Raw genomic sequence first — 20,308 nt, 5'->3', positions numbered from 1 at the left:
CGCCTCGACGGCGAACGCCTCGACGGCGACCGTCTCCTCTTCGCCGACGGCGACCTCTCCTCGACGGTGAGCGCCGACGCCGGGCCTGATCTCGACGTCGACGACTCGACGCCAAAGTTGACGGCGTCGACGCAGACGATGCCGTCGACGGCGGCCTGGTCAGCTCCCTCGACGTTGAACGTCGACGTCGCTTCTCCCCAGAGCCCTGGGGAGAAGGTGAACAGACCGTAGTCATCCCTCTCGACGCCTTAGTCGACGTCATCGACGCCGGTGGGGAATGGGGGCGTTTGCCGGTCTTCCTGCCCCTGGGGAGCCCCCCAGAGGCCTCAGCATGGGTAGAGTCAGCCCCCCCTGACCCACCTTGTGCCTTCAGCCTTCTGTCCTCCAGGACTTGGAGCCTGATCTTCATTCTTTCTCTCAGGGTCCTGGCTGAAAACGAGTGGCAGATCTCACACTCTTCCGGCACATGGGACTGGGGAAGGCAGCCGATACACACCCTGTGTGGGTCTGACTTAGCCTTCTTCCTATCGCACTCTGGGCACTTGTCAAACAAGCCAGGCATGTTGACAACACCAGAATGAAGTTCCCAACACTAAAACACTTGAAAATGTGACAAAAATCACCAATAAACCCCTGAAAAGGGAGAGCTCAATGCTCCAGGGTCCTGCTAGCAGGAGCCGGAAAAAAGAACTGAAAGTAAAAGGGACCTGCTTTGCATTCTGGGATACTGGAAAAGTCCTGGAAAGTTTTCTTAAAGGCACAGTATCCTGTTCTGAGCCACATAATAGCAGCCTATGGGGCTTGTCTGTCCATTCCTTCCTCTCTATCATTCCAGAGGCTTTTGCTGGAAGAGGCAGGTTTTTTCTCTGTGGAAAAAGCTGGGCAGGCAGTGCTGTTGGTGGTGGAATTTTTCTAGTTGAAGTACTGGACAGTGTAGCCTGTGGATTTAGGCTGCATTATCGGTCTATGAAATTCTCTCGTAAGTGTAGATGCAGGTCTGCATGGCTTGACAATTTAAGAGATTATTTTTATTGCTCCGGGGTCCACACACATGGGCGGGGACTATTCACTAGATTATGACTATACACAGAGATCCCCTACTACAGAACTTCATTTACCAATTTAACTGTCTCAAAATGTTCAATACCCAAAACAAATAGAGCAATATTAAAGTCAATGACAGGATGTGGTTGACTAGACATCAGTGGAGAACCAAATTAATTAATTTAAAACGTACGTTTTAGTTGCCATGAAATCAGTTACAGGACTCAAGATGAAGGCCAGAACTGCCCTATCTCAGACATGTGCGAGTCAATGGACACCGAATTTAATTTATAACTTTTTTTGCCACATGCTCCCCTACTGACTTCACACAAACTTTACTGCCCACTTGATAGTATAAGAGATTCTCACACAACATGCCTTGAGGTCAACAGCCTTGGACTACAGGCACAGTGCATTATCTCCTGATAGTAAGCTTCTGAACATTTGGAGGTCCATAACGGCACACAGGCAGCTTCCTCTTTTATATAGCAAAATAAATGAGGGGGTAAAACACGGACTCCATTCCCAAGCCAGTATAAGCTGTATGGCATCCAGGTCGTAGACTTATGATAGCTGAAACCGGAAGCTGATGAAAGTGAAGAAGACGAAGCCTGAAACCATGCCACATCATTTATGGTCTTCCTCTAATTATTCGGGGAAAATCTTTCTCCCTAACTTGTGTACACAAATTATCTTACATTTATTTGGGGACGTGTCAGGCTCTTCGCATGTGTATTTAATGGTCTAAGGAAGAGGATCAGAGTGTACTATTTCTTTTTAGTGCTGGCTGATTTATACGATCTAGCAAAGCAGTTTGCAACACCCTAAAACTGGAAATAACTCGCCTGTCGATGAGGTAAAATTATGTTGAGAGTGGGAGATATTTAATCACTGGCTTGGTTGTAATTGTAGAAAGTGACTTGGTGCCGAGACTGCACGAGGTTTGCAGTTCCTCATAGAAGTTTTAAAGAACACCTTTCTAATAAGTTGCTAGGTATAGGAGAACTGTTTTTCAAATGGCTCTTAAGAGGATCCATACAGATGTTCAATTTCTACATCTTAAAGTCAAATCGTGGCATGTAGTCCTTCTAGTCAATTGGAGACTGCTGAAATTCGATATGCTGTCTTCCCGACAGAATCAGCCAGTCACCTTGTTTAGAGCTTGGTAAAAATATGAAGATACTTGTCTGCTTTCCATTGTTATCATGCAAAAATGGGTGGAAGAGTGGGTTTAAAAAGACAACAAAAACCTTTTATCAGTGGGCTCACTAATATGATTTTGGCTGAATTGAGGAATACCAAAGGTTCCTGAAAAATAGCATTGCAATTCTAAAATATTCTCTTGGACAGACATTGAAAGCCTCCAATACTTCCCTGCTCAAAGGACATGAGCAACAACACCAACCTGGGGAAGGCTCAGATTTCATCAAGTCTAGTCTGACAATGGGTTCATCTTCCAAAGAGATGTAAACCTGGTTATTCACCTTGCCCGCTTCAACCATATCCATTCATCAGGAGTGCTATCCCAAGAAAGGGAGGTGTATGAATGGGGTCAGAATCCCCGGAAACCAAGCAATACCCAGAGGTAAACGTAAAGGGGATGCCTTAGGATGTGCTGCCAGAGCTTGAGTGAGGGGTGTCTGGAACTACTGGAGAGGCTCCAGCACGAGAAGCGTTACCCAGTTTTTAAAGAATTAATTTTATAACCATGGCATTTCATGGAGTATATGCAAACACATGGTTAAATCCTGAATCTCATTAATTATGTGCTGAAAAGATGGAGTCTAACACTTAGTGTACAAAGCCTATGGATATGGGATCAGTAAATGGATGGAAATGCTCTTTTCACTGCGATGCAGACAAGCCTGGTCTTAGACAAGACTAATGGAAAGTCAACACAATAAAGTTTGTTGGACTGTAGATATGCAAGTCCACATGGACCAGACTGTCTGGGCCTGCAAGTTATCACCTACCAAAAGACCTCTGTGACAAAGTCTATGGAAGTGCTAAGATTATTGAAGCATGGAAGGATCCCCTGTTCTTTGGCCCTTAACCAACAAAGGGTCTAACTGCCGAGCAAACGGTTTTCCACATTGGCCCCAAGAATGACTGTGCTATTCAGCGACTCAGGCCACCTTCTTAGCGACCAGCAATCCCAATTCGAGTTTGAAACTGAATGGGGCAACAGATGGATTTGAGAACTTGGTACTAAAAGAGATCATAAAAAAGCGCTTTTTTTCAATTCCATTCATAAAACACACAAGACCCAAAAGTCATATACACACTAAACAAAGAGAACAGCAGAAAATAGAATGTAAAGAAATATTAGAAACTAAACAGAGGCTTATTAGAAACTAAACAGAGGCTAACTAATAAAAGAAGGATTTCAAATATCAATAAAAGACTAGGCGCGTTTTCGGTTTTTCCAAACTCCGCTGCATGGTTGACATTAATAGGAGTGTGGTATGCAAAATGCGTACACCCCGGCCCTCCTTTCATACATTTCTATCTAAAAATAACTAGAAGAGTTACACATTAAAACTGCAGATTTCTGAAAAGGCTATAAATAGAGTTTCTTCCAGCACAGCAGCATTTTGGATAGGCTCGGGGAGCTGTGTCAGCACTTGTCATGATAAGTACTTTGTGCATCAAACATTCTTTTCTTAGTGAGGTGGCACTGGTGCCTTGATATTGCAAATAATAACTATGAAGGCCTATATTCCTTCAGGAGGATAAAAGTGATTGAGGAACTGGGTATAAGGTTGTTCGATTGAGTTCAGACTTCCTACTGCCATAATAAAAGGGTCTCTGGACCTTTTAAGGCAAAATGAAGTCCTATATGTAGGAAAGAATAGAGAAACGGTAGAGTCCATATAAGCAGTGATCTCTAATACATTGGAGAGGAGCTTCAAAGAGCTGATATTTTAAAGGGAAATCTTATTAAATGTGGCACTTCTCGTTTTCTGTTTGTACCAGCAAGATGGCCCCAGCCGATTACTCAGCCCAGCACCTTTCCCTCAATATGGCTTTTGTAGTGCGGTTAAAATTGTACTATTAATCTGGAATGTATTGAGCATTAGGAAAATGTTGACTTTTAAACAAAAGAAAGGTTTAATGCAAAAGTTCATATTTTCTCACAATGTGTCCACATATAATCTGAACACTATTTATTAGCTTACACCACTGATGGGAGTCTTTTTAAAGAACTCTTTTAGAAAACAGCATCGTATACATGTAGCATCACTTCACTATGAAATGCAAGCCTGAATGAAAAATTGGTCTTCCAGTTTGCTGTACATTACAGTACATTTCATTTACAATACAGAATACGGCAGGCGTCAATGAGTATTTATGTGGGGCATATGCACGAAACTGCAATTTATCCTATGAAATACAGTACAAATCCGAAACAGCCTATGTTTTAATAAAATAAAAAACGAAATGTCGGGTAACGGACTTAACTGATGAGAATTGGCATTCTTGCTAACAAGATCGTTTAGTACACACAACCCCAATACGCAACTCGAAAAGTAGAAAAGCGTGCTTGAACTGAGACACTAGCGCCCAGTAACCTTAAAAAATCATGGCTCACTCACATCCACTTAACTAAAGAACGCACGTTAGAAAAGGGATCCTATAAATATTTTTATTTGCTTAAAGATCAGAATGTACTATTTGTCCTATTAACAGAAATACATAACAAAAGCTTCCTAACAAGTGAAAAAAATAATTACAAATGCTGAAAATATTGGCCTCATTAACATATGTACAGACTTGTTTCCTTAATACATATCATCTATTTGGGAATAGCTTCATTTTATGACACACATTTGTACAAACACGGGCATCCCAAAGTTCATTTTTCAGCAGAGAATACTTCTGTCTTGGAGTACAGGTGTCACGGCCGGGTGACCAGAGAGGCTCAGCCTCTCCAGAAACGGTTCCAGTTACCCACACGGTCACCCTTAGAAATGGTGCAGACATTGTTCTGAATGTTCCTTCCGCAGTAGGCCCCGACAGACATTCCGCTCGCGACATACACGTCTTCAGTTCATTGAGACTTGTGTGAAGTATATTACAAGTTCATCTTGGAGCAGAGCACACGGTTGCGCATAGCTCACAGGGCGCTGCCGGGACCAATCAGCTCACCAGCTTCCTGCGGGGCCTGCGGCTGTGATGTGCTGCTGAGGTCCCTCTGTCCCTTCTTGTCTTTGTTTTGAAGCGTTTGAAGCTGAATAATTAGGTTTCGGATCTCTTCTCGCTTAGTTTTCATTCTTTGCTCCGGGAACCAGTCTGTCAAATTCATCGGCAGATCAAAACTCTGAATGGGGTTCTGAAAAGTATGCACACAGGGGGTTAGCGAGCGTTTAATGTCAACGTTTCTACAATGTATTCTTCTTGTTCTACGACAATCAACCAATAACAACATGCCCTTTGGCCTCTTCATAACAGACAGCAGTTTCGTTTTAGAGTTCTCATGGCTCTTCACATACTTAAAATCATTATTTAACAAGTGGCGCATACCGCCGGTGAACGCAGTGCAAACTGTCAATATATTGCAAAAGTCTGAATGACCCAGTCACATGCTCCGCGATGACCTTAACTTTAGTATCTGTGGTTCATGACCGAGACGGGCTGCATTTGTTCAGTGTGATAAGCCCACAACAACTGAGCATTCTGGCAACAAATGCAGTCAATCTACCACCATCCCCGTGCAACTCATGGCCCAAGACCGTGAAGGGTATATAGCATTATTTGACATGTTACAGGATCTTTCTAATTTGGGTCATGCACTTACTCTGTCAATTTCAGTCGCTGGGCTGGGGACAATAGTTTAAGATGCAGGTGTTAAGTTATTTTGATAATAGCATCTAAGGGGTAAAGCGGAGACTGATGGGGAGGGTTTCCCCACTTTCAGCAGCAGTGTAAGTTTAAAGTCAAGCAACGTACCCAGCATAGCAATAGCGACATCCATAAGCAACACAACGTTGAAACATCATACGTAAAATTTGTGGATCAATCACAGTTGAAATGGTCTTTTTTATTTACTTATGGATCGACGAGCATACAGATGTCATATTACTTGTAAGAAATTAGGAGCATTAGTTAAGTGAAGTGAGTACCCACCTCAAATAATAACCCGAGTACTTGTAAGGGTGAACCAAGAAGGTGCTAAATTAACCGAAGCTTAACCCTATGGTAGCTATGGAACAGAGGAGAAAGGCTTCATTCAGAAGCAATGAGTTTATTATTTTTGGAGTACTAAGTCAGTAAATAAAGTGAAAACATAACACAAGAAAAGTCCCAAATAAATTTAGGTACAAAAGAGTAAACTAAAAAAGAAAAAAAAGACAACAAAATGACAAAAAGGCAATAATGGGGCCCACAGTTAAGAATTTAAAAAAAGTTTCAATGTGAAAACAAGGCCAAAAAGAGTTAAACACCAGTGAGGTCATTTGGTTGTGCTTGACCGGTACTTAGGAGCAAATTAAGCCAGTTCGCGATGGAACAAAGGTCACACACACAAACCAGATTTAACAGGGTCGGAAGTGTCAACTTTTTACTTCACCTCTGAAATGGAAATCAAAAATCCCCAGCTGGGCAAGGAAGCAGGCTGTGGCCTTAGAGGCCTCTACATGGTCGGCAAGCCAATGGGCAAAATCTCGGCAAAGCAGCTACTTATTGCACCTTCACCCGGTGAAGATTCCTACCTTCGGACTTAGGGCCTGATTATGAGTTTGGCGGTCCATCGGACCGCCAAACTTGTGGTGGCGTGGGGGGGGGAACTGCCGCAGAGGCAGCCTGACCGCAGCATTACGAGTGCGGCAGTCACACCACCACAGTTCTGCTGGGGATCATGGATTCCGCGGTGGTGGCGCAGCGGTGTGAGGCCCTAATATGCTGCAGGTGCTGCTGCGGCACCGCTGAGCATATAAGGAGTTTTTGAGGTTCCTCACCGCCAGTTTTCATAGCAGTGAGCTGGCCATGAAAATGTGGTGGTGAGGAAACAAAGGTGCCCTACAGGGCTCCCTGTTGAATGCCTGGCCAGGGGATGCATGCAGGAGGGCACATGTTGTGCCCCTCTGTATGCCTGCATCCCCTGTCCCTGCACGGCATGGACTTCACAGTCCATGCCATGCAGAAAAAGTTTTTGCCGTTCCTACTGCAGTGCCTTTTTAAGGATCACTGCCTGGGACGGCCAAATCTCCCTCTGGATAGCCACAAAGGGAGCTTAGGTGTGCCTGATGGGCCATCTGTGACAGGATGTGGGGGAGGGGCTGATACACCTGAAAGGGCTGTGTCCTGTCGCCACACAAGGGTTGCAGGGTCCCTGTATTGAGTCTGAAGCCAGGGCAGGAAAGAAAGGAACCTGGGCACTTTAAAGGCATCTCTTTGAAGTCTCCCCCACTTCAAAGGCCCAACTTGGTATAAGTACTGGACCTCTGACACGAACTCAGAAACCTCTGGAACTGAGGACGTTCTACCAGGAAGGAGGACTTCCACTTTGTTGAACTGTGGCAGCTGGAGGACTGCTTCTACACGAAGGTAACTGTTGTTGAGGACCTAACTGGTTCCCCTGACTAGCTCCCTGCTGGAGTTGGTCACCCTAAGTAGTTCTAATCGACCGCATGAGCCTAAGATTTCTTTTCAAACTTTTCTAAGTGTCCAGTTCGTTGACTTTGCCAAGGATTGTTCACGGTGAGTGAAATTGCTGTGATTTATTATTGCTTGTAAAATCTATATCTCCGGAACCCTCCAGTGGATCATTTTCATTCTATTGTCTTAATTCTTATAAATATACCGTCTATTTTTAAAAATTGGTGTCTAATTTCTTGAGTCATGTTAATTTGTTCTTCAATTGTTTTGGTGCTGTTCAAATGCTTAACAGTTGTTCTTCTGTGTAAGCCTTGCTGCTCAGTGCCACAGCTACCCAGGGTTGAGCATAGGGTTCAGACAAAACCTCCTGGACCCAAAAGGGTTGGTAAGTATGTTACATAGTGAGGTCGCACAACCACACCATATGATACATCCCATTCCCTCACATTGGTGCCTAGCGGTGGGATCCAGAACTTGTGTTTAGCAGAACTATACAGTTGTTAAAGTCAAGATCTCCCAGAATCTACATAGGTAGACACCTAGAAAAGAAGTTCTTGTTCTCAAAAAGTATTTTTTGTGGCCATTCTTGAACTCTAGAATACTGTTTCCAAAGAGTGCATAAACTTTCCCAAGGAGTGGAGGAGCGTCTGAAAACGTCTGGCAACGTTTTTTACAAGTTCAAATAGAGGAGAAAAATCCATAAGTTTCTGAACAAAGCCCAGGAGCCACTTTTCGGTCGAAAAGACATGGAGCTTGACTTGGCAACACTGCCCTCATACAGAAAGGATGATGTGAGGCCCTTTTGAGAAGAGAGAAAAAACATCAAGCCAAGGAACCTGCTTTGATTAAGGCCCCGAGAGCCTGGGGCGAAGCTCACAGGGTACTTCTATGCCTGAGGAAGTAATTACCGCAAGGTAGTGAGGAGAGGCAGGATAATCACAGCCTGTGGAGAGGAGCTGGAAGAAATCTACCCCTTCTTGGAGGGTCCAGGATGGTCCCCAGGGCCAACAGTCAAGCTGGCTCCGAACATAGCCAGATGTACATTCAGAAGAGTATGGCAGCTCTGGACTTTGAGGAGAATACCATAGCTCAGACTGAGAGAAGGTTGGCCCTAGAGGTAAGAAGTGTCAGGCTTGGCTTGAAGCCCAGATCAGATGGTGGCAGCATAACTAGAGGTGCTGATGGTGAGGATCCCCTAAGGCGCTGTCCCTAGTTATGTTACAAGGGATGACACTGACAAGTGGCTGGTCTCATATATGAGAGCTCTCAAGATGAGGAGGCTAGGGACACAATACTTGGGAAACACTTCTGTGGGAGTTAGTACCATGGGTTGGTATAGATAGGCTACTCACGTTAGAGTAGGAGGTAGTTGAATCCTACACCCATATGAAAGCAGGCCTTGTTGAGATTTTTGGGTTAACTCTAGAAGAGTATATGTTGAAGCTTAGTTCCTTTTAGAAAGGTAATAGAAAAACATAGGTAAACTTCATTGACACCTCAGTTAAGGCACTAGACTGTGGATTAAAAGCAACAAAGTGGATACATTTGTAGGGCTCTAGAGTCTGTTGGTTATGGAGCATATTTTAACAAACTGTCATTCAGAGAAGTTGCACCAGCATCTAGTGGACTCTAAGCTGTCTAGCCCCAGGAAACTGGGCAAAACAGCTAATGAGTGGGTAAGAACTAGGGTGGTGACCAGAATAAAAGTGGTTTGGCCCCATCTCAAGGAAAAGAAAGGTGAAAGGATAAAAACAAACAAAGCCAAAGAGTCCCTAAAAGTAGCCAGTTGGGGGAGGGGTGGGGGGGGGGGGGGGGGGGGAGAGGAGTCCTGAGCCGCTACCCATTCAAAGGGAAAGGCATCAGGTAAAGAAGTTTGACTCCCCAAAGGTAGGGGGTGTGCTTTGACTGTAACCAGCCAGGGCACAAAAGAGAGGATGTAATGTGCACCAAAAAAAGGCACCCATCGGAGACCAGTGCAAACGGTTGGCGAGTGTAGGGATTGAATGGGAAGTTGCCCCTAGAGATCCCAAAGGGTACACAGAGGCTACCTTATTGTCTCTGGATGGAGATAACATTGAGCCATTGGTCCACTGGCATACTAGCATGGTGAAGTATAAACAGTGGCGAAAAATCAATGGGGAGAAGGCTCTGATACAGGCGCCAGTATAACTTTGGTTATAGCTAAAGTGGTTTCCCCAGACCAGATCCTACTTGAGGAGATGCACAAGATTGTCAATGCTGACAATGTCACAAAGTCATTGGCCCAAAAAAGATAGTAGTGGCACCTACTATGCCAGTGGAGTGTTTGCTGGGCAATGACTTAGAAACTTTTGCTTGGGCAGAAGTATAGAGGAAGACGCATGCAGTCAATCTGAATGGGCGTGTGTCACAACTACAGCACAGAAGACCCTGAGAGAGTGTCAAGGGATCCTGGTGCCTGAAACTATGGCTCCAAAATGTAGTATTTAGCGAAAAATCAAACGCTTTTGTGGTAGTATGCCCTAAAATCACCTCCGAACATAACCCTGTTATGCTAATCGCACAGTTACAGTCAAACATACAAGCGCCAACCAGGGATTTCACTTTTCCCAGACATCTTTTTAGTAACTTGGAATACATAGAGGTGATGCGTAAGGCACTTGGGGAGTACATCAACTCTAACTTGGGTTCGGCATCAATCGCAACTGTCTGGGACTGTCTAAAGGCCTATGTCAGAGGAGTCACACTTTAATTTATCATTAGGCAAAATAGGTTGGGCTCCCAGCAGTGGGACCAGGAGCAAAAAGGGTGCTTAGACTTGGAGCGTCAGCACGCTACGGCTATTGTTACCAAGAACGTCACTGAATACCCGCTATATCAGAAGGTTCTCGAATCGTGGGCTAAGCTCAAAAGACTGCTAACAGATAAAGCTGCTAATAACTATCACAAGCTCCGGACTAAACAGTACGAGTACAGCGAAAGAGTCGGTCGGCTACTAGCTAATCAAATAGCTGATCAAAATGCTAAAACCCACGTTAAAACGATCAAAGGGATGGATGGTTTGATATATACTAGGCCTGCCCATGTAGTTAAACAATTTGGGTTGTTTTATGCTAACCCAGGGGTCTCCAACCTTTTCTGTAGTGAGAGCTACTTCTGCTCAAGGAAAGTCTTCCCAAGCTACTAGCAAATGTTATACCTGTAAAATAGTGACTACACTATGACCACCCAAAGCAAGGTTTTCAGTAGTTACCACCCAAGTATACCAAGTGCGGCTACCAGCAGAAATGCTGGGAAAAAGGTCTTCAATATTAAATGCCTCCCCTTGACTTATGAAGTAACATTAAAATCTTGACACGCCCAGTGGCACAAAGGACATTAGCACAGCAGTACGTCTCCCCAACTCAGCTTGAATTATCATTCACCAGTTTCGGAAAATGCACATTTTTCTATCTAATACTACTTTCCACTGTGGGCAAACAAACTCAATTTTCCAGAAGAAACCCCATTTTAGAAAACTAAAATTGCCTTTAAGTTTTTGAGAAATGCACGGTCTCAAAACATCAGCTTGTCATTATAATCATGTACTCCCATGTACAAATGCCTCATATGGACAGACTACTTTGAATTCCCAGGTATTACAGTCATATGCCATGGATGCTCACCATTGGTATATGAAACAATGGTCCTAGACTTCTTTAAAGCTACAATTCAGTTATGAAAAACATTCATTAGTTAAAAGGCATCCGGTACACATAGAATTAGCATTGTATCATTAATGTACCACCATTTTCTTTCCATTTCATGATTTTCTGATGACGCACCAAGAACATTCATCTGTGAAAAGGCAGGGCTGGGATGATATCAGGTACAGGCCCACTGGAGGAGAGTGTCGACGTTTCGACCCTGGTGCAATGAGGGTAATTTATCTCCTCTGCAGGCGGGTCTTCCTCAGGACGGGGGAGGGGAGGCAACCTAGGGTGAGGTACAGTCAGGATACCGCCCTTGAGGAAGACCCGCCTGCAGAGGATATAAATTACCCAAATTGCACCAGGGTTGAAACGTCGACACTCTCCCCCAGTGGGCCTGTACCTGATATCATCCCAGCCTGTCTTTTCACCGATGAATGCTCTCTGTGCACCATCAGAAAATCATGAAATGAATATTTGTAAATCCATAAGGGACTGACCTATCTGTAAAACGGATGCCACTATGAACCACGACCAGTTTTACTAAGGATACCAGAATGTGTAATTGATTGGTTTTTTAATTTGCCTTTTGGATTCCCCTCCTTTATATCTGTCCTACTTCACGAGCACTTTCCTTATTCACACTCCCCTTGGAGCAACCTCTTTCTCTATTTGGAGCATTGAATATGGTGATCTGTTATAAAAGTAACTAAATAATAAACAGTCACTATTGGAGCGATATTTTGTGCCTTTGTGTCTTTTGAGGATAGACTTGTTTGCATTGTAAAGAAAATGGTGGTACATTAATGATACAATGCTAATTCTATGTGTACCGGATGCCCTTTGACTAATGAATGTTTTTCCTGACTGAATTGTAGCTTTAAAGAAATCTAGGACCGTTTGTTACCCAGGTCCGTGGACAATTGTGGGTTACCCCATTATATCACAATGGATGCTCACCATAGCACCACGGATGCCTGGATTATGCCAGTAATGCCCACCATTATACTAGGGACACAGTTGTGCCAAGGCTTGAAACCAGAAGGATCAGGGATAAGATCACATATCAGTCATGACCATTAATATGCCAGGAATAGGCACATATAGGCCAGTCATGCTCAGAGTAGGTCTATGATGGCTGCCAGCATACCACAACTAGACCAAAAATACTAAAATAGTCAAGGATGACCATAATTATGCCATTGGCACTATTATGTCAGGAATGGACACAATTGTGCCACATATAACACTCTTATGATGGGCTAGCCGCAAGCATATATATTTGGCGGTTCTTGGCACCAGGCATAGTTTCAGGAAGCAATAGTGTTTATTATGGGCAAACACATAAATGTTGATGGGTCTCTTAATTTTCTCTGGTCTGGATCATACCCTGTTCTCCTCCGGTATTGAGCTGATCATGCATCTAACTGACACATTTTCACTCTCTGACTCCTGCAGTCTCGCACTTTGGTGGGTCAGCACCGATTACAGCTTAGGCTACTGCTGCCATACTTGTTTGATGATGCACTGTTCACACACACGTCGTGACTGATAAAGGAGGGACTGCAACATGGTCGATCTCCTTGTGGCTTAATTATATTGAGATTGGATACAGACTGTCATGTAGCAGGTCCTATAAGCTGGCAAAGTGTGTGTTTGAGTGTTAGTATGAGTTACTGTGATAAGTTTGGCTGGTTGTCACTCTTAGGGTCTTGAGATGATCAGTGCTGCCTTCTTTAATAGGCACCTACTCTGAAATTGATACTGGGCTTGATTTCACCTCAGAGCGATACATTGAAGGTACTCCCGAGCTACTCGTTGGAGACCCCTGTGCTAACCTATATAGTTGCTCAGGCACTCCGGCAGAGCAGGTCATCTGGGAATATGTGCAGTTGTCAACTTTGTGTCCGATGGTATCTGAGCCACTGGATGCAGATATTGAGGCACGGGAAATTGAGGAAGCTATAAAGGCCCTGCCGGCTGGTAAGGCAGTCGGCGAGGATAAGATTACACTAGAATGTTTTTAAATCTTTAAAGATATACTGGTCCCATCTTTCTCAAGGTATGCAAATCTATTTTTCAAGGAGAAGAGGTCCCTCTCGGAATACATCTAATATCGTTGTCTTTCCAAAAAAGGGGAAGCCCATTGACGATATGAGCTCATTCCGACCAATAGCGCTGATCAACGCAGACGCTAAGCTTTATTCTCAAATTCTCGCAGCTCGTCTTGCTCCGGTAATTCACTTAATAGTCTCAGAGCATCAGCATGGCTTTGTTCCGCAAAGAGACATCGCTGCTCATATCAACACGGCTATTGCTGCATTCGATGTTTCCGGTCAGATAGGTCAGCAGATGGGGATGTTGATGTTAGACGCCGAGAAGGTCTTCGACCGGGTCACATGGGCAACATTATGGATATATATGCCTTCTATGGGCCTCGGTCGAAGGTTTACCTCGGCGGTACAGAAACTATATAGCTACCCAACAGCCACAATCAAACTCAATGGGCTCTCCTCTCCCTCTTTTTCAGTTCAAAGGGGGACCCGGCAGGGTTGTCCTTTGTCCTTTATACGCTTTATTAATCGCTCTTTATATTGAGCCTTTTATCCAGCATTTATTGATCAATGGCAATATCGATCCAGTTATTCTTAATGGGACAAATCTAAAGCTAACCGCATATGCGGATAATATTGCGATTTTTTCCAGTTGATCCTGTTAAAGCTATGGCCGCAATTATGTATGAAGCACGATTTGGCGCCATCTCCGGCTATAACCTAAATCTGTATAAAACACAGACTATTTTAAATTTCCAATTAGACCCCCCCGCTAGCAAGCCTTGGAGTTACAAATACAGCTACCTATCTGGGGGTATGTCTTAGTAGCCAAGTCAACGCAATTATCCCACTAAACTATGATCTGTGGGGGGCGTGGCCTGGGAGCCGAACATGGCGGACGCGTCTCCGTAGAGTTCCGCAGTTCGCTCCTTCCAGGGACATCATCCGCCACAATCCTGGTCCTAGACACTCGGCTTGGGTGAGCGGATTGCACGCGGGCACACGGCGATCGTGCTGAGGTGCTTTAGAGGCGGCAAGGAGCCTGATTCGGCGGCCACACCCGCAACTCGCCGGACCAGCAGAGACCACGCACGCATCACCGGGCGGCTGAGGCCGAGCTGCGGCGGCCACGCTTCACAGGCGACGCGGCTGGGGCTGACACCATCCTGCCCGGCGACCCCCTTGTAGCTGCGGATCGAGTCCCGGTCCTGAGAGGCGGCGGGGACGCCCTACCATCGCGGCGCACCTCCGCCGGCTGTGTGTGTCTCCGGTCCCCTGCTGGAGAGGCTTTGGGCCTGGTGAGGCCTACCCTGGGCCTGGAATTTGCCGGTGGGGCCCTGCGGGCCTCCAGACTGCCGCTCTGCCTGAGGACTCCTGTGCACCACTTCATTGCGGTGAGCTGGGTGGGGGACCTGTCAGGCTAGACTCATTGCGCCCATCTACTGCTACCCTACGCGCCTGACCCCCTGAGGAGGACGTAGGGCTCCGCCGGTCGGGGGAGTCGGCCGGTGCCAGTCAGCATCCTCCCCCCAGACTGACGGCTGCCCGGGCGGCCACACGGATTGTCCTGACTGTCCCAGTATATTGGAGGCCCCGGGGGCTCTTTGAGGGGATACCTGTCCGCACTGCCTGGGACTGGGCGTCAGGGCTGGGGACACGGTCATGGCGCTCTGCCCCACCCGGAGGTGGGTGGTGTACCCTACCGCTCCCCCCATTATCTCTACCTCTGGCTGTGGCACTGACTGTTCTGGAGCAGACCCCCCACACCATCATGGGCAAGGGCAACCCCGGTGCGGCGGCACCCAAACAACCCACCATCGACCAATACACCACAGCCAACCCAGCGGGTAAAGGTGCCGCGTAGGGCGTCTCATCAGACACGGTGATACTCCTGGAGGCCATCAATTAGTCACGAACCGCCCTTGAGGCCCAGATCGGTGCGGTGGGGTCCAAAGTGTCGTTCCTCCGCCAGGACCTGCGGAAGGCAGTCGATCGAATCACCGAGGCTGAGACGAGGGTCTCCACGGTGGAGGATACTGTCTGCGCCCTCCAGAAGAAGGTTGACAAGCTGGCCATGGTATCGAGAGAACTGGTGGCTAGGGCCGAAGATGCGGAAGGACGGGCCCGCCGCAACAACATCCGCCTGGTGGGTTTTCCGGAGGATTGCGAGGGATCCTCGATGGGTGGCTTCCTCTCAGACTGGCTCAAGGCGCTGCTACCCGCAGACATCTCTTCCTGCTTCATGATTGAGAGGGCCCATCGCGCCCTGAACAAGCCGCCGCCGCCGGGGGAGCGCTCACGACCGGTTATTGCTCGCCTTCTTAATCACGCTGACTGTGATGCCATTCTTCGCTTTGCCAGGACACAAGGAAAAAATGGTCTTTGAGTCCCATCCCATCATGGCCTTCCCGGACTACAGCCGGACTGTCCAGCAGCAGCGTCAATCCTTTGTTGCAGCCAAGCGGCAGCTGCGCGATCTGAACCTATCCTATGCGCTCATGTTCCCGGCCCGTCTGAAGGTCATCTACAATTCAAAAACGTACTTCTTTGATACCCCGGAGGAGGTATTCGCGTGGACACCTGAAGCCACATTCTACGTTCCCTTTAGACTCTGACTCTTCTCAAGGCTCGCATCGGAATGGCCGGCAGGGTGGAGACGCTACTCATCGACGACTTCGATCCCGTTCCAACTGGCACTCCCAGAATAAGAAAGACTCTGCAGACTGAGGCTGCCCGAGGATGGGACATGCTTTGGTGTATTGACTCTTCCCTGTCTCATTCGACTACGGAGCCTGTTGGCTGCTGCTACATGCCAGAATATCCTGCCACCATGAGCTAGGGACTGCTGCTCTTTCCCTGGAGGGAGCGGGTCTTGCACGCCTTCCCTGTTTTGAGTTCTCATGGGTAATGTTGGGGGGCGGGGGGATCCCTTGGAAGGTCCGCCAGGGTCTTCACGTTTGGGGGCCAGAACGAGATTCCTCCGCGGCAGGTACTCCATGTTTTAGGATGTATAGGGGTTTGGGGGGAGGTGGGAGGGGCTGGGGGGGGGGGAAGTTGCTATTTGTTTCACAATTGTTCTTTATGATGCACGCACCACGATCATATGTCCACATTGTCCTCTGCTCTACACCCCACCGATGGTTCATGACACACACAGCTAATGGCACACCTCTAGGAGATCTCAATATCGTGTCCTGGAATAGACAGGGCTTGTTGAATAAGATTAAAAGAGGAGCTGAACTGCACCTGGCAAAACGTTACTCACATGCTAGGCAACAAGGCCCTGTGAATTTCTCGCTATGGATATGCCATGGTGTACCACTCCGGCTTCTCTAGGGGGGCACGTGGTACAGCCATACTTATTCACCGCCGAGTCCCATTTCAAGTTACTCAGCATTGGTCTGACCCAGGTGGCCGCTTTTTCGGCCGTTTCAGGCACCCTGGCTGGGGAACAGATTTCAATTGGGAGCATATATGCCCCACCTCCTCTCGGTCAGATGTTCATTGACAGACTGATGCCCGATGGCTTGACTATCCTCGGTGGGGACTGGAATGACGTAATGGCTCCCCCGGATAGGTGGCGGGCATGACCTTCGACCAACCCTCCTCCTAGGTCTAAACTTAACATCTTGGCGCATACATTGGGTTGGGCGGACACATGGCGGGCCTTTCATCCCAAGCTAGATTTACATATGCATCATCCGTACACCCCACCCTCTCATGTCTAGATTACATGTTCCTCCCATGTAGCTACCTGCACCGGGTGTCACATACCTCTATCCTTCCACGTGGCTTGTCCGATCACTCACCCATTCAGCTCAAACTCCGCATGCAGACCAGTCGTCCCTCATATCGTTGGCGCATGTCTCCTTGGTTCCTTAGAGATTCCGGATATCAGGAGATGCTCCATCGAGCCACGGCAGATTATTTCGCTTTCTACACTGGGTCCACTCAATCCCAGATAATATTGTGGGAAGCCTTTAAACCTACGATTCGGGGGGGGGGGGCTGATATCAGCTATCGCACTGAGGAAAAGCGGATTCAAGACCTAGAAGATAGACAGGTTGCTCTCCAGGCCTCGTTAGTGGAGGGCTCACGCGCCGGTGCCCGCCGCAACCTGCTCCATGTCCAACAGCAGCTGCACGAGCTGCTCACGGACAATGCCAAAGATGCCTGGCTGGCAACTCAGCACAGGATATATCAATGGGCCGATAAATCTAGTCCAATGCTCCACAGACTATGTCAAGCAAGGGCCTCCCCGACGCAAGTCCCTTTATTGAGGTCCCCTGTCGGCGACATGTGCGCCTCCCCGGGGGCAGTGGTGCAGGCCTTTGCAGATTTCTATGCTGCCCTATACAGTGATTGTGAGGGATTTGCTGAACCGCTTATAGATGCTTTTCTCTTAGATATCCCTCCAAAGCGCCTCTCTGATGAGCAGCGAGATGTTCTCGACAAGCCCATCTCTTTGGAGGAGCTGGAGGCGGCCTTCACCAATACACACCCGGGCCGTGCACCGGGCCCAAACGGGTTCCCCTGCGATTTTATGCGCCCCCATATGGGGACCGTTGGTCCCCACCTTCTTGGCGCGTTGCACCAGGCGTTGGAGTAGGAGATCTTGCCCCCGGACTGGCGCCATGCCGAAATTGTTTTTCTCAAACCGGGTCGCCCTCCGGAGGCCCCGGGCTCATACCACCCCATATCCCAATTAAACTTTGAGCTGAAATTACTGGGGAAGGTGTTAGCTGATCGCCTCCGCACCTGCATTCTAGACCTCGTTCACCCAGACCAGTCTGGCTTTATGCTGCAAAGCTCCACCAGGCATAACATACAGCGCACGCACAATGCTGTTGCAGAGGCCCACCGTCTGGGACGCCCTGCAGCTGTCCTGCTAGCTGACATCGACAAGGCATTCGACTACCTGTGTTGGACCTATCTTTTTAAACGTTTGGAAGCTGTCAACCTGGGGCCCCGGTTTTGCGCATATGTTAAATTGCTGTACACAGATCTTACAGCCTCGATTCGTGTGGCCGGCTACCGTTCTCCCTCCTTCCCCATCCGCAGGGGGACCAGACAGGGTTGCCCCCTCTCTCCGCTTAGCGATAGAGCCACTGGCTGCGTAGGTACACTTGGATGCGGTTTATCGGGGACTGGTCTGGTCGCCTCAGTGCTCAGACAGGATAGCACTCTATGCTGACGACGCGTTATTCTTCTTTTCCGACCCTGGGGTCACCGGACCGAGGGTGCTTCAGATCTTGCGGGTGTTCGGGGAAACAACAGGACTACATGCCAACCCGTCCAAGTCGATCCTTTCCCCATATGCGGCTAACAGGGGAGTCAAACCTGGGCCTCGCAGCTGGTCATTGCGAACAAGGGGTTCATATACCTCGGTGTCCATATCACTAGATGGCCCACCATGGCGTGGTCGCGCAACATAGCCCCCGGCGGTACATGAGGAGACGACGGTATGGTCCCACCTTCCCTTATCCTTATATGGCCGGTCCGCTATATTCAAAATGGTGTCCCTGCCGCGCTTGCTTTATTAGCTGCAGAACTTCCCGTATCCTATTCCTCCGTCGTGGTTTCTTCAAATCAATGCACTCTTAAATAGATTCCTCGGGGGGGGGGGGGCGATCCAGGTGGCTCTAGCGACCTGGATCCAATCCACCTTATGCGGTGGCATTGCAGCAGCAGACATACAGGCGTATTATTGGGCGTCTCAGCTCTTAGTCATTAATGAATGGTGGTACAACCCTCTGACTGATCCGGCCTATGCGGTGGAGCGGCTCTTCCTGGCAGAATACTATTGGATCTCTTATACAGTAACTCGTCCTTGGAGGCTCTTCCCCCGGCCTGCCGTACGGTAATCCAGATCTGGAAACGTGTATCCCGGTCCGTGGGGTATGCTGACAGGCACGACTCCCCTTTGGCGGGGCACGCACCTCCGGCCCGTCTCCACTCTACCCGGGTTCCATAGATGGGATACTATCAGAATATCTACATTAGGTGATGTGCGGGCCCACGCTTAAATCCTTTCAGAGGCTGCAGGAGGAGTTTGACCTACACAAGTCCCAGTTCCACAAGTATCTTCTGCTCCGCCATGCCCTGTCCCCCTGATAAAGAACCTTACGTCCTTACCCGAATTCCAACCACTAGAGGGCAGACTGTTGATGGGGGGGATCTGGGAGGACACAAAATCCAACTATATCAGACCCTGACAAAACACTCCAAGACACACATACACTGGACTAGGGCAGCGTGGGAGGCGGATTTACCGGCCCTCACTGACGATGACTGGACTGAGGCCCTTGCCAGTCCCAGGTATGCCGCCGTCTCCTCTAGGTACAGGTTGATTCAGTTTAAGTATCTTCACAGAGTACATTACACCTGCCTTCACCTTTGGAAGATGGGAGCTATTCAGTCCCCTACCTGACTCCGTTGTTATTCTGACAACGGGTCCTTTCTTCACACGGTCTGGAGCTGCACTGCACTACAACACTTTTGGTCGGGGGTGCTGTCCTGTCTGGGGCGGGTGTTATGCTGGGACCTCCCGAAGGATCCTCGACTAATACTTCTTCATGGCACGGAAGACATCGGGGGAAACAGATACAAGAGGCACCTTCTATTCCTCGGTCTCACCTTAGGCAAGCGCCACATTGCGCAGCATTGGAAGTCTTCCTCTCTCCCCGGGGTGGCGGCTTGGAAAACAGCCCTAGATAAATGTATGTCAGCTGAAGTGGCGGTGTTTCAGGCATGGGGTTGCCCGCAGAAACATGGGAAGAATTGGACCAAACTGGGGTATTGACTTATCCATCCTTTCAGTCAGCGAATCCAGACCTTATTGAAAGGCTAATCATCAATGACTCACCAATCTAATGTGCTCATTGGCTGTGGCAGTGGACATAGTTTTGTGATCGTGTATGTATTTATTGTTCCATGTGGGAAGTG

General features: G+C 47.8%; 1 protein-coding gene across 2 annotated transcripts in view; it reads right to left on the bottom strand.

Annotated features, from left to right (window-relative positions):
- Nucleotides 1–4,676: 4,676 nt before the first annotated feature.
- SENP6 (SUMO specific peptidase 6) overlaps nt 4,677–20,308 on the bottom strand; it is a 755,486-nt gene continuing 739,854 nt past the window's right edge. For both annotated transcript variants that reach the window (XM_085610971.1, XM_085610972.1), the window contains one exon: nt 4,677–5,377. In XM_085610971.1, coding sequence (XP_085467097.1) covers nt 5,162–5,377 — 216 coding nt within the window. In that variant the 3' untranslated portion in view covers nt 4,677–5,161. The remainder of the gene's footprint in view (nt 5,378–20,308) is intronic.

Source organism: Triturus cristatus, chromosome 6 (assembly GCF_964204655.1).
Source record: "Triturus cristatus chromosome 6, aTriCri1.1, whole genome shotgun sequence".
In the NCBI taxonomy this organism is placed as follows: Eukaryota; Metazoa; Chordata; class Amphibia; order Caudata; family Salamandridae; genus Triturus; species Triturus cristatus.
The sequence above is the reverse complement of the archived record's forward strand: the minus strand, read 5'-3'. Positions and strand labels throughout refer to the sequence as shown.